Below are 20237 nucleotides of genomic sequence, written 5' to 3' on the forward strand. Positions count from 1 at the left end.
TTCTAGATTTCTGAGAGAGCTACTGGAACTGAAATTAGAGCACCTTCATGTCACTGTCCTTTGGGTCTGTGATTATAGAGTCTTTCCTTGAAGATTTGAGGCTTTGGTGTCCTAAGATCTGTATGCCTTATAGAATTTGAAAACTGATGGCTATAGAGCTTTTTGGTTTTACCAACCCTCCAGTCTCAGCCTCCATTGTACCACATCTACACCAATGTGAAGTGAATCCATTCTGTTCCCTAGTGAGAGTATTTTAGCTTTTTTACTCTTTTCTAATTTTATGGATTTACCTCTCTCACCACTAATCAATCAAAAACCCTTCTATAGTGTCTCTCTTTAATTTTGTATCCATCAAAATTGATTTGGCTGCATGTACCTGAAAACTGAAAATAATGATGGCTTAGGAAGATAGAATTTTATTTTTATTTCCTGCAAATAGAGGCAGTCCAAGGGTGCCATGGCAGCTCTGTGATCATCCAGGTACACAGTGTCCTTTAATTTCATTGTTCCTCCTTCTTTATCCAAGATGGCTGCTCCAGGTATAATGGCTATATTATACTTGGAAGGAGGAATGGAAAAGGACATCCCTCGGTCTCCTGAAGGCCTCATTGGAAGTTGCACACATACTCTGCTTAACATAGCCATACCTAAGTCTAAGGGAAGCTTGGAAATACATGCCTTACTAAAAATAGGAATTTCTGATCCTATACAAGAAAGGGAACATGTATATAGGGGGGCAACCATTGGTCTCTGCTACATAGCATAGAGAAAAGCATAGAATAATATGGAGTGTATAGCCAATTTAAAATAAATTTTTACCAGAAAGAGTTCATGACTTTAAATTCTGAATTCTTGGCTCTTATTTTCAAATTTTTACTTTGGTCTAGAAAGGTAGAAATAACCTAGCTTTTAAATTATTCATCATTTTTTACTAATTTTGGCAGTTTGACTTCTCCACTAAACATGAATCTAGTGTTCTGTCAGATTTTTAAATATAGCAGATGCTCTTGAGTATCATGAATGTAATGGAGGAAGAAATATGTACTATTTATTTTTATAGATTATAAATACATTAAACCCACTAATAAGAATAGTTTGTAGAAAGCATTTTAGTAGTGGGTAACATAAAAGCTAATGGTTAGAATGAATTCAAATATATGGAAATTAAATGAAATCTAGAATTAGTTTAGTTCACTGAAAATGAGTTGACATAGTGCACAACAGAAATAATCCCTTAGACACTGCATTTAAAAAAAAATTTATTCACAGCAGAGTTTGAGAAAAATGTGATGTTTAGCATTATTATTCACATTATTTAAAATTATTTTCTTAAAAAACTCAGTGTGTAACACTAGAAATGATTATCATTTTTTCCTCCATAGGCAAGAAGTTTGATTGCTGTCGGACTGGGTGTTGCAGCTCTTGCATTTGCAGGTAAGACAAATAAAGGATCTTTTTCATCGATAAATAAAGGATATTTTTCATTGATAAATGTTGCAGAAGAAATCTTTCCAAATGGCTTCTATAGTGATTTATGAGGGAACTCTTAACATTCTGAGGTATTTGGTTTTGAAACTTTATTGGTCCCCATTCTGTCCACCATTTATATAGTCACTGAACATTTGTCGGTATAGCAAAATTTAGATAAGCTTCGTGGAGAAGAAAATTAATAATACAGAAGCTAGGACAACTAGCCCCAATAATAACTGATCTTCCTGACCTTTTTTTAGTTTCAGCTATAGTGTACTAGTTTTTAAAAATCTCTACTATGAAGCAGTATAAGTGATATGGGGTTCCTTTATTGGACCATATTTTTTTTTTTGCTGATAAGATTACATATTTCCTGAGCTGCAGTTTCTCTGATGAGCATAGTTGTTTCCCATAGTGTATTTATTACTTCATTTTTAACATATTGGTGGTGTACTTCTTTGAGAAACCCAGAAGAATTTCTTTTACTGCCAAAATCACCTTTTTAGAAAGAATAGTTATAAAGATTTAAAGCAAAATTGCTCTCTTCCAGTCATTAACTTAACTTATAGTTTTAAATTGTGTAGCTGTTTTCTAATTGTTAATCTGAGAGCATTTTCTTGTTGATAAAGGTTTACATTTTTTGTTATAGCATTTGTGTCTCTAAGTTCCTTGGATTTGATCTTGTTAATTGCATCTTTTAAGGCAAAGCTACAGTCCATTGTGATAATCTGGAGTTCAGTAAGATCTAAAAGAGAAATAAGACATATATACAAGATTTTTGTTTTGTTTTGTATGGTATTTAATTTCACATAACTTTCATTTAAAGCACCTTAACAGTAACTTTAAAATCAAGAAAACAGTGGCTCAGATTCTTTGGTCTTTATGCCATCAAGGTCTTGTGTCTCATTATACAACTTCAGTGTACTATTCACTAATAATAGTGAACTAATTATAAATAATAATTAAAAATAGTCACCTTAATGACTGACATTCATGAGAAAAACCTCATGTCAAAAAAGGAATTCTGACAAACTTGCCCATAAACATAAAACATTTTCAGTATTATTATAACAGAATTGTCATTATTTCAAATTTAAGTGTAAGATTTTATTTGAAATTAGAGAAAGATGTACTTTGCCAGGGACTTCTTAGTAAAATAAGAACTGTATATATTCTGTATATACCACACTGTTGCCAAATTCATATTACTAACTAGAATATTAAATAACAGATGTCTCTCTCTCCCAGAGCTAAATACAAATGAATAGTGGAATTTAGGAGAAAGTACACTTAGAGTGTTGGAACTAGCTTTTCTGGTTTATGGTTAATGTAAACCTCCAAATGTTACTTCTTGACGTCTTTAACTGCTTTTTTCACTCAGGCTCTGATGGTGAGTAGTTTGGGAGGAATTTTCAGGTAATTTAAAAGCTATATTTTATTCTATTGCTGAATCAAATAGAAGTTGACATCTATATGGTAGGAGATTTGGATGAGTTAGGGTTTCAGCCTTACTTTGTTTCACTTTATTTAATATTCTCCTTTATCTTAAGAGCTTCTTATCTCCTACAGATGGGCTACTTCACATCTCCCCATTTCTAGCATCCTGTTTTTCACTTTACTATGTTGTTTGCACAGAACCGACTAGTATTTTTTGCCAGCTAACATCTTTTAAAAGGTCTATGTTGTTGAACTTTCCCAGTGGAAATACTGCTTCTCAAATACGGTTATTGTTAGAAATCCAATTAAGGACCAGAACGTCCTAACTTGTTTTCTAGCAGGACATTTTGAACTGGTCTTTGTAGATATGCATTCTGGTTAGGATGCAGAAGGTGAGTTAGCCAGATAATATTTTATTCTTGTCTATGCTCTCAAAACAATTTAGAGCCTTTTTTACTCTGGAGTCTTAGCTGTCAGGAGTCATGGGAGTTTTGATTATTAGGATGCCTATGGAAAGAAAACACTAAAAAAAGTTTTTAAGAGAGTAGTTACCCTCAATGAGAAATTGATAATAAACATCCTTGGTAAATATTTCCTATGTAAATGCTTTTTGACTTTAGAGGTAACTCCATTAAACTCACTGTGATATTGTATAGATCATAAACTGTATTTTCTATATATTTAAAAGTGATTATCACTGTGAAAAGCAATATACATAATCATTTTAGATTAATGAGTATCTTTATATATAAAAGGACTTTACAGTTTATTTGGAAAGAATACTAAGATTATTTTTCTGACCTTATACATATATAATACATATATTTTTTTATATATATTATATATACATATATCACATAAATGTAAGATATTACAAAGATGGAGATTTTATAATTTTATCATGAACTACAACTTGATATATTTAATAGCTATGATAATAATATTAAAATGAAATTCCTCCAATAAAGTAGAAATTTGAAAAAATTGGACTTTCTGGTACAATTTAAAAATATTATTGAAATAACATATACAAAAGAAGCTACCAATAAATACTGTGATAAGCGTCTTGTAAATATTGATTTTAACTATAGAAAATATATTTATTTGCTTTTATTCCTGTTACCATTTAGGTCGCTATGCATTTCAAATTTGGAAACCTCTAGAACAAGTAATTACAGAAACTGTGAAGAATATTTCATCTCCTGTAAGTTGAAGATTTTTTTTTTGTTTGAAAGCTTTAGTTTGAAAGCTCATTTTGATTTTTGTTTATACACCCTAGTTCATACTCAGAAAATGTCTTGGATTTTTCAACATTTGCAGATGTTTCTTTTCTTTGTTATGCTGTCAGGTAGTTTGTCTAATTTGTTGTTTTAGTTTCTTACAAGTTTCTTGGTCATGCTATCTTTATATCTAACCTTATTCCTGCTTTTGAAAGCAAATTATCATTTCCTTTTAATAGTATTACATCAACTTTGAGTTAACTTATTTCCTTAAGTTATATTCATTTATAATTTTAGTGATTGTCCACCATATACCAATCCCTGTACCAGGAGGTGGGTATAGCTGATGATCAAAAGAGACATGGCTGCTGTCCTGATGGAACTTACCCAAGAGTTTCATTCATCTTGAAATAGTCCCCTTATATCACCACATCTCAAATATACAATTATAAGATTCCAACTCGAAAATCCTATAGGGTTTATAAATTTATGTACTAGCATTATCACATCTGAGCTGAGTATAAGGAAAGAATGAATGATAGCGTATTTCTAGAAAGCTATAGTGTGATGAACTGTGGTTTGGAGACAATGCAAAGAAGACTTACAGAAGCAGTGCAACATAAACACTGACTTCTGGGAAGAGAAGCAGATCTGGGTAGGTCAGGTTGGCTTGCAGCAATTTGAGAATGAATGACTTGTTTTAGCAAAGGCTTTATAAGGTTTAGTTAGCCATGAACAATGACCAACTTCCAAAGGATGACACACTGACAAATAATTAAACTCAGGTTCAAAAGAACTACAAGTGATTTTGCAGACCTATAAATGCATGCTTATGTGATTTTTTTGCTGTTCTCCAGTTTATACTTTATTAGGCTAAAGTATTAATAGGTATTTACTATTCATTCAGTAAATACTCATTAAGCACCTACTACTATATGAGCAATAGCCATTCTATTATTCAAGTTCATCCACTAATTTTTTACAACAGTAATATTTTAATATCTGAAAATTTTTGTTTTGTTTTCATAGCAACTTATTCTTTTATTAACTTAAGACACTAGTTGGGATTTTGTCAAGGTCTCTTCTTCTGGGTTTATCTCTTTCTTCCAGAGCCAATTTTATTTGTTCATCTTGGTTCTGTTTTCTGACTAAGTTGATTAATGTAAGTGACCTCATTCAGCAGTTTGGTAGGCTTGCTTCCATAATTTAATTGAATAAGAGGGTTGACAGTGGGCTGTGAATACGTAGTGGGTTATTTCAGCAGGCATATCTTCCCAAGCAAGGAGCCCAGAGGCAGGCTTGGGACTCCAGAGTCCAGAAGAGGTTGACTGCTGTTTATCTTTTATTCTTTAATGTAACTGCCCCCTCCCTGGCCTTCTGGGTTCTGAAATGTGATCTGCTGGGACTTCCCTTTGCTTCTGTTGGGACCTGTCACCTACAATAAGATGCATCTCAGGCATATAGTTTTTTTCTTTGGGCAAAAGTGGCAGGTTGCAGGAGCCTGATGCTCTGTATTAGTTGAGTTTGGAATGGTCATCTCCGCTGTTTTGGTTTAATTAATTGCTGTGATGTAATTTTTTGTCTGTTTGTTGACTGTGAATTTAGTGTTTTTTCTTGATTTCCTCAAAAGGTTTTCTTCTGGTATTAAGGCTTACTGTGATTTTTTTCTGTATGTGCAATGTTACCTGTTTTCAGTCCCTTCAAGTCAAAGGATTTCTTTACATGTCCTGGTTTGCTACTTGTCCCATTTCTTGTTTTCTAGGACTTCCATGGAGTTTTCTTTTTTTAAATGTCTCTTTTCTCATTTCAAAGGCACTTCAGAAAGCAAAAGACCCATTTTTTACTGAATGTTTTTTGAAACAGTACCCTTTTGCTTTTTTAATCTATTAATGTATACTATTAACTCAGCTAATGTTTAATTACCTCTAATTTATTTCCTGGGGGGAAAATCCAAGTTACTCATCTACATTCAGGGCTTTAACTTTTCTGTTTGTGAATGTATTCTTTTATTTAAATGTAATTTTTAAAATTGGACGTCTGTGCCTTCATAGTTAAGTGAAATTTATAGAAATGACACTAAAATTATCTCTGTGGCTTTATTAGTAAAATAGATTATTGTAAACAATGAAAGTTTATAGTAAATGTGTGTGGATAAAATGAGAGTTCCTGTGGCCAGGATTCTCACCTGTCCCTGGTTGACTAGCTCACTGCACACCTGTGGGCAATACATGGCTGTTGACTCTATATAAAGAGCTCTGCCAGTGCTCTGGGCACAACATGGTGGCATGGCTGCAGGAGAGCAGAGCGGAGGCTGGAGTGGTGGCACTGAGGACAGAGGCCCAGAGGACGGCTGTGTGGGACAGCTGTGCAGGCAGAGAGGCCCAGAGGACCGGTGTGCATGTGCAGACAGAGGGGCCCAGAGGCAGAGACTGGCTTGCTGCATGCAGACTCACTCTGAGTGAATGGGATTTAGTGACTGACCTGCCACCTGGAAATAAAGTTGGGTATAACCCTTTCACTCCAAGAACATTTTGCTGTCAAATTTCTTTGGTCACATTGAATCCATAACGAACTTGCCCGGGGCTGAAACCCATTGGCAAGACAATGTGTAATTTTTCTTTTCTTTTTTTTTTTTATTTTGGTAACATTAATGTACAGTTACATAATCAACATTATGGTTACTAGACTCCCCCCATTATCAAGTCCCCACCACATACCCCATTACAGTCACTATCCATCAGCATATTTAGATGCTATAGAATCACTACTTGTCTTCTCTGTAATGTACTGCCTTCCCCTTGCCTGTCCCCTAAATTATGTGTGCTAATTGTAATGCCCCTTTTTTCTCCCTTAACCATCCCTTCCCACCCATCCTCCCCAGTCCCTTTCCCTTGGCTGTTGTAAATAGTGCTGTGATAAACATAGGGGTGCATATGTCTTTTTCAAACTGGGCTCCTGCATTCTTAGGGTAAATTCCTAGAGGTAGAATTCCTGGGTCAAATGATATTTCTATTTTGGTAGCTGTTAGTCCATTCTTGGGTTTTGTGAGTGTGCTGCTGTTTTGTTCCTTTAATTTCCTCTTTGTTCTTATACTCCACAGATTAGTGAAATCATTTGGTACTTGTCTTTCTCCGCCTGGCTTATTTCACTGAGCATAATACCCTCTAGCTCCATCCATGCTGTTGCAAATGGTAGGATTTGTTTTCTTGTGGCTGAATAATCCATTGTGTATATGTACCACATCTTCTTCATTCATTCATCTACTGATAGACACTTAGGTTGCTTCCATTTCTTGGCTGTTGTAAATAGTGCTGTGATAAACATAGGGGTGCATATGTCGTTTTGAAACTGGGCTGCTGCATTGTTAGGGTAAATTCCTAGAAGTAGAATTCCTGGGTCAAATGATATTTCTATTTTTAGTTTTTTGAGGAACCTCCATACTGCTTTCCACAGTGGTTGAACTAATTTACATTCCCACCAGCAGTGTAGGAGGGTTCTCCTTTCTCCACATCCTCTTTTGGATGGTAGCCATTCTAATGGGTGTGAGGTGATATCTCATTGTGGTTTTATTTTGCATTTCTCTGATGATTAGCACTGTGAAGCATCTTTTCATGTGCCTGTTGACCATCTGAATTTCTTCTTTGGAGAACTATCTGTTCAGCTCCCCTGCCCATTTTTTAATTGGATTATTTGCTTTTTGTTTGTTGAGGTGCATGAGCTCTTTATGTATTTTGGATGTCAACCCTTTATCTGATATGTCATTTATGAATATATTCTCCCATACTGTAGGATGCCTTTTTGATCTGCTGATGGTGTCCTTTGCTGTACAGAAGCTTTTCAGCTTGATATAGTCCCACTTGTTCATTTTTGCTTTTTGTTCCCTTGCCTGGGGAGATACGTTCATGAAGAAGTCACTCATGTTTATGTCCAAGAGATTTTTGCCTATTTTTTTTCTAAGAGTTTTATGGTTTCATGACTTAAATTTAGGTTTTTGATCCATTTTGAATTACTTTTGTGTATGGGGTTAGACAGTGATCCAGTTTCATTCTCCTACATGTAGCTGTCCAGTTTTGCCAACACCAACTGTTGGAGAGGCTGTCATTTCCTCATTGTATATCCATGGCTCCTTTATCATATATTAATTGACCATATATGCTTGGGTTAATAACTGGACTGGTTCTGTTCCACTATTCTGTTCCACTGGTCTATGATCTGTTGTGCCAGTACCAAATGTCTTGATTACTGTGCCTTTGTAGTAGAGCTTGAAGTTGGGAAGTGAGTTCCCCCCTGCTTTATTCTTCTTTCTCAGGATAGCTTTGGCTTTTAGAACTATGAATTTTAGAACTATTTGTTCCAGTTCGTTGAAGAATGTTGTTGGTATTTTGATAGGAATTGGATTGAATCTATAGATTGCTTTAGGTAGGATGGCCATTTTGACAATATTAAGTCTTCCTACCCAAGAGCATAGGATGAATTTTCATTTGTTAGTGTCCTCTTTAATTTCTCTTAAGAGTGTCTTGTAGTTCTCAAGGTATAGGTCTTTCACTTCCTTGGTTAGGTTTGTTTCTAGGTATTTTATTCTTTTTGAGGCAATTGTGAATGGAATTGTTTCCTGATTTCTCTTTCTGGTAATTCTTCATCAGTGTATAGGAAGGCAACAGATTTCTGTGTATTAATTTTATATCCTGCAACTTTGCTGAATTCAGATATTAGTTCTAGTAGTTTTAGAATGGATTCTTTAGTGGTTTTTTATGTACATTATCATGTCATCTGCAAATAGGGACAGTTTGACTTCTTATCAATCTGGATGCATTCTATTTCTTTGTGTTGTCTCATTGCTGTGGCTAGGACCTCCAGTACTAGGTTGAATAACAGTGGGGAGAATGGGCATCTCTGTCTTGTTCCCAACCTTAGGTGAAAAGCTTTCAGCTTCTTGCTGTTAAGTATGATGTTGGCTGTGGGTTTGTTACATATGGCCTTTATTATGTTGAGTAACTTGCCTTCTATACCCATTTTGTTGAGACTTTTTATGGTGAGTAGATGTTGAATTTTGTTGAATGCTTTTTCAGCATCTATGGAGATGATCATGTGATTTTTGTCCTTCTTTTTGTTTATGTGGTGGATGATGTTGATGGATTATCAAATGTTGTACCATCCTTGCATCCCTGGGATGAATGCCACTTTATCATGGTGTATTATCCTCTTGATATATTTTTGAATTCGATTAGCTAATATTTTGTTGAGTATTTTTGCGTCTATGTTCATCAGGGATATTGTGCTGTAATTTTATTTTTTTGTGGGGTCTTTGCTTGGTTTTGGTATTAGAGTGATACTGGCTTCATAAAATGACTTTGGAAGTATTCCCTCCTCTTCTATTTTTTGGATAACTTTAAGGAGAATGGGTATTATGTCTTCTCTAAATGTATGATAAAATTCAGTGGTGAATCCATCTGGACCAGGGGTTTTGTTCTTGGGTAGATTTTGATTACTGCTTCAATTTCTTTGCTGGTAATTGGTCTATTTAGATTTTGTTTCTTCCTTGGTCAGTCTTGGAAGGTTGTAATTTTCTAGAAAGTTGTCCGTTTTTTCTAGGTTATCCAGCTTGTTAACATAAAGATTTTCATAGTATTCTCCAATATCCTTTGTATTTCTGTGGTTTCTGTCATGATTTTTCCTTTCTCATTTCTGATTCTGTTTTTGTGTATGGAGTCTCTTTTTCTCTTAATAACTCTGGCTAGCGGTTTATTTTATTTTCTCAAAGAACCTCCTCTTAGTTTCATTGATTTTTTTCTATTGTTTTATTCTTCTCAATTTTATTATTTCTTCTCTGATCTTTATTATGCCCTTCCTTCTGCTGACTTTGGGCCTCATTTGTTCTTCTTTTTCCAGTTTCAATAATTGTGACGTTGGACTATTCATTTGGGATTGCTCTTCCTTCTTTAAGTAGGCCTGGATTGCTGTATACTCGCCTCATAGAATTGCATTCGCTGAGTCCCACAGAAGTTGAGGTGTTGTGTTATTGTTGTCATTTGTCTCCATATATTCCTTGATCTTTGTTTTAATTTGGTCCTTGATCTGTTGATTATTTAGGAGCATGTTGTTAAGCATCCATGTGTTTGTGAGCCTTTTTTTTCTTTGTATAATTTATTTCTAATTTTATACCTTTGTGGTCTGAGAAGTTGGTTGGTAGGATTTCAATCTTTTTGAATTTACTGAGGGTCTTTTTGTGGCCTAGTATGTGATGTATTCTGGAGAATGTTCCATGTGCACTTGAGAAGAATGTGTATCCTGCTGCTTTTGGGTGGAATGTCCTATAGATGTCTGTTAGGTCCATGTTTTGTAGTGTGTTGTTCAGTGCCTCTGTGTCCTTACTTATTTTCTGTTTGGTTGATCTGTCCTTTGGAGTGAGTGGTGTGTTGAAGTCTCCTAAAATGTGTGCATTGCATTCTATTTTCCCTTTTAATTCTATTAGTATTTGTTTCACATATGTTGGTGCTCCTGTATTGGGTGCATATATATTTATAATGGTTATATCGTCTTGTTGGACTGCCCCCTTTATCATTATGTAATATCCTTCTTTATCTCTTGTTATTTTCATTGTTTTGAAGTCTATTTTGTCTGATACAAGTCCTGCAACACCTGCTTTTTTTCTCCCTATTGATTACATAAAATATCTTTTTCTGTCCCTCACTTTTAGTCTATGTATGTCTTTAGGTTTGAGGTGAGTCTCTTGTAAGCAGAATCTAGATGGGTCTTGCTTTTTTATCCATTCTAATTCTCTGTGTCTTTTGATTGGTGCATTCAGTCTGTTTACATTTAGGGTGATTATCGATAGATATGTACATATTGCCATTGCAGGCTTTGGATTCATTGTTACCAAGCTTCAAGGGTAGCTTCTTTACTATCTGAGCATCTAACTTTAACTCTCTTATTATGCTTTATTTCTCTCCCTTCTTATTCTTCCTCCTCCACTGTTTATATGTTGGTTGTTTTATTCTGTACTCTTTTGTGTTTCCTTTGAGTGCTTCTGTGGTTAACTGATTTTATTTTTTTGCCTTTAGTTAGTATCTGGTTGGTCTGCTTTCTTGTCTGTGATTTTATTTTCTCTGGTGACATCTGTTTAGCCTCAGGAGTACTTCCATCTAGAGCATTCCCTTTAAAATACCCTGCAGACATGGTTTTTGGGAGGTAAATTCCCTCAACTTTTGCTTATCTGGTAATTGTCTAGGTTCAAGGCCCTTCTGTTTCATTGCATTAAATATATCATGCCATTCTCTTCTGGCCTGTAAGGTTTCTGTTGAGAAGTCTGATGATAGCCTGATGGGTTTTCCTTTGTAGGTGATTTTTTTTCTCTCTCTGGCTTCTTTTAATATTCTTCTTGTCTTTGATCTTTGCCATTTTAATTATTATATTTCTTGGTGTTGTCCTCCTTGGGTCTCTTTTGTTGGGAGATCAGTGGGGTTCCATAGTCTGAGAGACTATTGCCTTCCCCAGCTTGGGAAAGTTTTCAGCAATTATTTCTTCAGAGACACTTTCTATCCCTTTTTCTCTCTCATCTTCTTCTGGTACCCCTATTATGGGAATATTTGTTCCGTTTGGATTGGTCACACAGTTCTCTTAATATTCTTTCATTCCTAGGGATCCTTTTATCTCTCTCTGCCTCAGCTTCTCTTTATCCCTGTTCTCTGATTTCTATTCCATAAACAGTCTCTTCCATCTCATCCAGTCTGCTCTTTAGTCCTTCTATTGATTGTTTCCTTTCTGTTATCTCCCTCCGGACTTCATCCCTTAGCTCTTGTATGTTTTTCTGCAGCTCCATTAGTATGGTTATGACTTTTATTTTGGATTCTTTTTCAGGAAGATTGCTTATGTCTATCTCACCAGTCCCTGTCTCTTGTGTTGTTTGAGTTATTTTGGACTGGACCAGGTCCTTCTGTCTTTTCATGGTGATAGAAGTGATCGTGGGCAGGTGGTGTGTGTGTCAGCTGGGAGAACAAACTCCCTTCCTGCTTGCTGGTCGCCTTGCCCTTCTCTGCTGCCTGTGCTGGTTACCTGCACACTGGGAGCAGTCTCTGGTTTAATTCCCTGAGCTGCTGTGGGTCAGGCAGTCCTCCAGATGGCCTATGGCATGGTGGGGGGTCGCAGGCATGCGGCATGTGTTCTGCGAGAACAGCCCCTCTTCGTGCCTTCTGGTCTTTGTGCCAACTTCCTCTGTCAGTGCGGGACAGCAGCATGCTGGCAGCAGCCTTTGAATCTGGCCTGATGAGCTGCGTGGTGGGAGAAGACTCTTTGTGGTTGCTGTGGTCAGGGCTGCTCCCTGGTTGGTCTGCAGCAGTGGTGGGTCAGCTGGCTTGCTTGCAGTGCCGGTGGGGGAGAATGAACGGCAGGCTGTTTATCGCCGTGAGGGGCTTCAGAGCTGTGTTGCCACCCAGGGGGTTAGGGAACCTGAAGTTCCTTAAGATTCCCAGCCTGCTGGGCTTGGGGTGCCAGGAGGATTTTGTCCACCTGTTAAGCCCTTGTCTCTTTAAGACTTTAAAGTGTCCGCTTTTCTTTTGTCCCATGGGATCTGGCTGTGGGGACCTGCTCGCAGTCTCCATCTCGGATTTTACTTTTCCATTTCTCTGATATCCAGTACACCATGCAATGTGTGTCTATGCTCCCGGTGCAGATTACTAGGGCTTGTTATTTAACAGTCCTGTTCTTCTACTCCCTCCCTACTCTGATTCTTTTCCTTCCACCGATGAGCTGGGGTTAGAGTGCTTGAGTCCTGCCAGGTCACTGCTTTGTATCTTACCCTTTTCATGAGGTGCTGAGTTCTCGCAGATGTAGATGTAGCTTGGCTGTTGTATTATATCTTCTGGTCTCTCTTTTAGGAATAGTTGTATTTGCTGTATTTTCAAAATACATATGGTTTTGGGAGGAGATTCCTGCTGCCCTACTCACAGCGCCATCTTTAAAACTCCTTTCTCTTTTCTTAAGACTATGGAATGATATACTTCTTTGGTTGTCTGGAGGACTTTTGTATTCAAGCTGAGTGGATTAGCTAATGATGACTTGTTTAACTTGGTTCATTTCATATCTTCTTTAATAATATCTGACACTACAGTATTTAATGTTAAATTTAGAAGGAAAATGATTTTGATTTCTGTTCTTTATATATATATACTTTATGAAAGAGTAATATAAAATAATTTGTAAGGTTCAGGGTGTATTTCAAATAGACAACAACATAAAAGTAGTAGCATTCCACCATTTATGTTCTTTGCAATTCTGATAGCCATTTACTCCATCTGTTTTGATGATACAGTTGTTCCTTATATATATGTACAGATTGACGTATTCATAAGCAGGTCAGTGTTTTAAGTTATGAGACTCATCCAGATGGTGGATTTTAAGTAGCCTTTTCTGAGTCTCCTTTTCCACCTGGGCAAAACTGAAAGTAACAAAATTGCTCAGATAAAATACCTGCTTTTAGGGTTAATTAGAGTTTTGTGACTGTAGTGGGAATGACATGAAACATCAATTTATCATGTTTATTATGCTGAAAAATGGAAATTTTGCAGCTCCCTAAGGTAAATGAATACTCATGGATATATCAGGGAGTAAAGTATGCTTCTAGTAAAAATTTTGGTCTCCTGAGAGAAGCCTTAAAACCAGCTGTTATTTCTTTATTAAATATCCTATTCCTTTGTTTATATTTTTCTGTTTATTTCTGATTCCTTTATGTATTCCCCTTTATATGTGTGTGTGTATATATATGTATTTTTTCTTTCTATATAAAATTTGACCATATTAGTATGTGTACTTTGAATACCTTGCTTCCCTCACAATGTGGAGGGAGGGTATTGTTTTTTTGTTTTTTTCACTAGATTGTAGATTACTTGAAACTTGGAAGAGTACATCATATTCCTCACAGCACAGGCACACTGATGGATTTGCATCTGTGTAATGAAGGTCAGAACTTGATCTGTCTCATTTGAAAATTTCCTGGCACATAGTACATGTTAATGTGTTTGTTGAATTAATTAATTGCCAGGGAATTATTACCAAGTGAAAATTTATAACAAGCTGTTTAAAGAGAACAACTTACATAAATGATCAGATCTGGCTCCTGAGGACTTATTTTAACTTCTGATAATTTCCTTGGTTTCCTTTATTTAGTCCTTCTTTTTCTTAATTGTACAAGTAGCCTGTGTTCATTATTGACAATTTAGAAAGTTAAAATAAACATAAAGAAGTAAAGAATTATCTGTAATTCCACCAACCAGAAATAGCATTTTGATAGATATACATTCAGGTTTTGTTTTATGCAAGCATACACTTATTTGTTTTTCCTTAGAAAAATAGGGTTTCATGTTTTAGAAACATGTATACATGTGATATATGTGTTTTCCCTTCCAAAAGTCAAGTTCATGCATCCTGTTTCTCTATTAAGAGTTCCCGAAAAGTTGGCTGCGTTACTTGCTATCTCCCGTTCCTTTCCTCCTGTTCTCTCTCAAACCCACTCTAATCAGACTCCTACTCCCACTCCCATCAGCTCTTGTCAAAATCTTTGACCTCCTCTTTGAGAAATCTAGCAATCAATTCTCAGCTCACATCTTACTTGATCTATCACAAGTGTTTGAAACTATTTTTCACTTCCTCACTTTTGGCATCTGCTCTTCCTCCTACCTCATTGCTGGGCCTTCTTAGTCTCCTTTACTGATTGCTTTTCATTTCTATGCCACCAAAGCATTAGTCTCTAGGGCTTAGTCTTTGGACTTCTTATCTGTGCCTACTCACTAAGTGATCTCATTCAATCTTAGGACTTTTAACACTGTCTGTATACTCATGACTCCCAAATGCTATCTCCAGGTTAGATTTCTCCACTTACTTCACAGACATTTCAAACTTAATATATATCTAGAACCAATTTTCTGATATCTGTTACCCACAGACAACTGCTCCTTTTCTAAATGGCAGTTAGGCATTTAGGCCAGAAACCTTGAAGCCATTTACAGCTTAAGTTCTCTAGAAAGCATACTGAGACACAGATTAGCAAGCTGTTAGTTTATTAGAGAGTGCTCTTATCAACAGCTCCAGAAGGAAGAGAAGGAAGAAGATGGAGTGACAATTTTGGCAGCAGTGCAGTCTCAACAGAGGCTTCAACCATCCCTATGGGGACCTCTGAAACTCAGGTAGCTCATGAGCCAAGAGACTAAATGAAATCACCTGGGGAGTGAATGGAGCTAAGAAGTCTAAGGGCAGAGCCCTAGAGAACTACAATGTTTATCCCCCATGTCAATCAATCGGTAAGTAGAGACTGCTCAGGGAAGGGGGCATGAGCTTGACTTCGTTCAGCCAAAGCAGTTTCTGAAGAGCTTGACAGCTGAGTGTTCTCTACCAGCAGCTGCCACAGCATTTGAAGAATAAGTCCTTTACTTCTGAAGCGGGGGTACTGCACAATATTTAATAATGTTTACATTACCTTTACTTCCTTTCTTTTTCTCATATCCTATACTCAGTCCACCAAGCAAATGTTAGTTCTCCTTTCAGAACACATCTGGAATCTGAGCACTTGGTACCCCTCCTTCACTACCACATTGGGCCCTGTCACCAATATCTTTTGACTGAATTATTAAATCCTCTTAACTAGTCTGCTTCTACTCTTCCACCTTTCTTTCTGTTCTCCATAAAGCATTTAGAGTAATCCTTTCAAAACCCAGTCAAATTATGTTACTCCAGTGCTCTGGCTTCTCTTACCACTAAGAATAAAATCCTAAATTACTTGCATTGTTTACAAAGCCCCTAATAAACTGGCCCCAGGACTCTCTTTACTGTTGCTCCCCTTGCTCACGCCTCTCCAGTGACACTGACCTTTCAGTCCAGTTTTCAGGACTCTCTTGGCTTGCCTGTCAGCCATACTGCTCTTCTCCCATTTTGTCAGTTCTTCCTCTTCTTTCTCTGTCAGCCAGTCTAGTAAATCAAAAAGCTGTCATATCAACATTAAATGACTTGCTCAAGGTTATACAATCAGAAATTACTTCAGAGCTTAGAAAAGTTCAGGCTTTTTGCTTCTACTCATCTCTTTTATTCCTTCATTGTATCTCATTGTACAAAATTTGATATATTTGAATTGTGATGTGTATGTGAAATTTCAAATTCAAATAATGCGTTTGAAAGTGAAAAATATTGTTAATGTTTTTTGAGTTCATCTTGGTAATGATTTTGTTGTTTAGTGCTTTCCTCTCCCTCCCCCCGCCACATGCAATTTCAAGTTGACTTCTAATAAAATACATTACTCTTACTGCAGCCATGTGATGGGATTGCGGTCATGCCACTGCACACGTGGGACTAATTATTTCATGCTCTTTCTTTCCTGTACAGAGCCTTTCATCCTACTATAAAGGAGGATTCGAACAGAAAATGAGTAGGAGAGAAGCTAGTCTTATTTTGGGTGTAAGGTAGGTGTGCTGCTTAAGTAGTATTTTGTTTTGTGGCCAAGTTTGTCTTGAAAAAAGGAGAAAATGTTACTGTAAAGTTGTCCTTAAATTTTAAATTATAAATAGAGGAGAAAATGACAGTTCTAAATATTTTAAAACCTCAAATCTAACAGAATATCCAATTCCTCCTACAAAAAATAGGCAAAGTTGTGATGTGTCTTTATCCCTTAACAGGGAGCTCTTATAGTTGAATACTAAAGTTTCAAAACAATTATCAAAATATCCCTTATTGTGACACTGAATTCTTTCTGGGTTTAGTTTTATAATTTGGTATGTGTCATATATTCAGTTATGAAATGTTTCACAATTCCTTTCTATTTCCACAGTTTGACATCTAGCATATTTTATTATAATTATTTCACCTAAGTATCCATGTATTGTCTAACTTTGGATAGTATAGTCGAAAGTTAATGATACTGTGTGATTGCTGTGTGATATCATCACTTAAAGTTAAGAATACAACTCCTGCCATAGATTTATCAATAACTATCTTCATTTGTTTATCTTATGTTTCCTTAGTATTCACATGTTTGTGGAGGCTGGTTACAGTATGTGATCTACAACAAATCTTCCGATAATTTAATCAACACAATTAAGCAGAATAGATGTTAAGTTCTGTATTGACATAATTTTTTGACCTATTGTAGATTAGAAGATGTTTAAGGCCAAACATTTTATTATTTACAACTTAGCAAGAAAAATGAAGAGGTGGGGAGGGAACAACTCAGTTTGGCTTGGTTGCTGTATTTAAATATATAAAGAGATAAGATCTCTCACTGAAAATACGAAAAAGTAAGTAATTTTTAGCAGGAGAACCAAATTAGGAAGTTATCAATATAGCTAACTATTCTTGCTTTACTCTTATTCAGAATGGCATTGTTATTTTTCCTGAGGTTTTGTTGGGCCCCCAAACATCCCATTCCTAGGCTTGAAATGTAAATATGAAACATATAGATTTTTGAGAATATCATTTAATATCATCCACGGCACATCTGTTGTTAGGACAGATATGTAGGAGTTGGCTTAAGACACATATTATACATTTTTATCCCATTGAACTAGAAGCTGTACAATATTGCTCAAGGAAAATTCAGTGATTAAGAGCACAGATGCTGATTAGCAAGTGAATTTGGGAATGAATAAATTTTACCATCTACTAACTGCATGACCTCAGTTCCATCAGTTGTAAAGTAGAGGTAATATTAGTTTGTACTTCACTGAGTTGTTTTGCAATTAACATACGAGGTTCTTAACATTAACATGGTACTTAGCAACTACACACTAAATATAACCTGAGCAAAACAGATCTTTATCCTTATTTTCTTGCCAAGGCACTTGCTGTTTTGTATATTCTTGGTCAAGTTATTTTTAGTTTCTTAGCACTTGAGTTTCTTCATTTTTGAATTGGAGTTAATAACATGTAGTCTTGTTGGAAAAACAAAATGATATGATGATATCTTTTTATAAAAGTGCCCACCAAATAACAGTGCTGAATAAATGTTGGCTCCTCTTCTTCCCATCTGTTATCACCAATGCAGAAGCTAAATATTTGCCCTTAACACATTAAATAGAAAGGTAAAACTTATTTGCTTTCCTTTAGGACTTTTCTTTCAATCAGGCAGTGTTGATTTTGAGAAGTTTCTTCAGGATATAAACACATTTCTGTGGCTACATTTTCTGTGATCAATGCATCTAAACTATTTAGACTATGTAACAGTAGATAAAGGCAAAATAGATCTGACTCTGTTGATAACGTATTAAAGAAATACTCTGTGTGCTCCTAAGTGATTTTATGTATTCTTACAGATAGCATAAAGCCTAAAATATTTTACTGAGCTGTCCAGGAAAACTATATTATACATGGTATTTTCTGAAGTGACGCACATCTGTGATTTTCAAGTTTTCTAAAAATTTCTGTGCAACTCTGTTTAGACTAAAGTATTATTAAAAAGATCAATAGTAAAAAAGATGAAGCCCAAACTGCTCCATTTGCCACAGAGTCAGTGAATACCACTCAGTTCCCCTCTGCCTACCCTTCCCCACTCTTAGTCAAGTGCGTGTACAGAACAACTAGAAAACATAACTGATAAAGGAAAGAGGTGCTCCAGAGCACCAAGAAAAGGGAATGGTAGGTACAGATTAGCCACAGGAAACCAAATCACATCGCAATTTTTCTAAGGAATGTGTTTTTTGTTTTTTAGTACGCAATTAAACAAGAAAGTGTTCATAGCCCTGGTATAATGTTTAATGACTTCTTTTTCACAATTCAGTAGTCTTTGTAATCAGACAATGTCTGATTGTCTATCTGGGAGGTATCTATGAACCAAAATCTAAGTTTGAAATGGTCCTCCAAAGACTTTTGTAAACAACTCAAAGGAATATCCTAAAGTCTTTGTACTAAAAGACTTAATTCATTTATTTTTTATTTAAAAATTAAAAAAAAAATTTCTGCCAGATTTACTGAGTTATAATTGACATATAAAATTGTTTATTAGTTTAAGGTGTACAACATAATGAGTTGATATAAGCACATATTACAAAATGATAACTACAATAGCTTAACATCCTTCACCTCACATAGTTACATTTTTTTCTTATGATGAGAACTTTGATGACTACTTTGTTAGAAGATTTGTATCTCTTAGATCTGCTTTCCCCAGGACTTACTTATCTTATAACTGGCAGTTTGTACCTTTTGACTGCCTTCGTTCATTTCTGCCAACTTCCTTGGCCCTCCACCTCTGGCAGACACCAATCTGTTCTCTGTTTTTATGAGTTTATTTTTAGGTTCCACTACAGTGTTAGTGAGGTCATGCAGGATTTATCTTTCTCTGTCTTATTTCACGTAGCATAATGCTCTCAAGGTCTATCCAAGTTGTCACAAACAGCAGTATTTTCTTCTTTTTATGACCAAATAGTATTCTCTGCACGTCTGTGAGAGTGTGTGTGTGTGTGTGTGTGTGTGTGTGTGTGCATGTGTGTGCGTGTGCATCACATTTTTTTTTATCTGTTCATTTGCCTATGGATATACAGGTCACATGTCTTGTCTACTGCAAATAATGCTGCAGTCAACATGAGGTTACAGGTATTTCTTTGAAATAGTTATTTTGTTTCCTTTGGGTATACACCCAGAAGTGGAATTGCTGGATCACAGTGGTAATTCTATTTTTTAATTTTCTGAGGAACCTTCATACTGTTTTCCATAGTGGCTGCCTCAGTTAACATTCCTGCCAACAGTGCATGAGGGTGCTTTTCTCCACATCCTCACCAGCACTCATTATTTCCTGTCTTGTTGATATTAGCCACTCTGACTGGTGTGATTTCAGTGTGCATTTCTCTGATGATTAGTGATGTTGAGTATCCTCATGTGTCTGTTGGCCATCTGTATGTCTTGTATGGAAAGATGTCTCTTCAGATCTTCTGCCTATTTTAAGATCAGTTTGTTTATTTTCTTTGTTTATTTTTAAATATTTTTGCTATTGAATTGTGTGAGTTCTTTATGTATTTTGGATATTAAGGCCTTATCAGATAAATGATTTGTAGATACTCCCATTCCATAGGTTACCTTTTCATTTTGATGATTTTCTTTTCTGTACAGAAACTTAGTAGTTTGATGTAGTTTCACTAG

The 20237-nt window shown here is 35.9% G+C and overlaps 1 protein-coding gene across 3 annotated transcripts in view; it reads left to right on the forward strand.

Annotated features, from left to right (window-relative positions):
• The window catches only part of DNAJC15 (DnaJ heat shock protein family (Hsp40) member C15), an 85243-nt gene that overhangs the window by 36986 nt on the left and 28020 nt on the right, over positions 1-20237 (forward strand). For all 3 annotated transcript variants that reach the window (XR_005056938.2, XM_037002102.2, XM_037002103.2), the window contains exons 2-4: positions 1383-1434; positions 4038-4111; positions 16494-16570. Coding sequence is in view for 2 of the 3 variants with exons in the window: in XM_037002102.2 (XP_036857997.1) it covers positions 1383-1434; positions 4038-4111; positions 16494-16570 (203 nt within the window). In the remaining variant the exon portion in view is untranslated. The remainder of the gene's footprint in view (positions 1-1382; positions 1435-4037; positions 4112-16493; positions 16571-20237) is intronic.

This window comes from Manis javanica, chromosome 9 (genome assembly GCF_040802235.1).
Source record: "Manis javanica isolate MJ-LG chromosome 9, MJ_LKY, whole genome shotgun sequence".
NCBI classification, from domain to species: domain Eukaryota; kingdom Metazoa; phylum Chordata; class Mammalia; order Pholidota; family Manidae; genus Manis; species Manis javanica.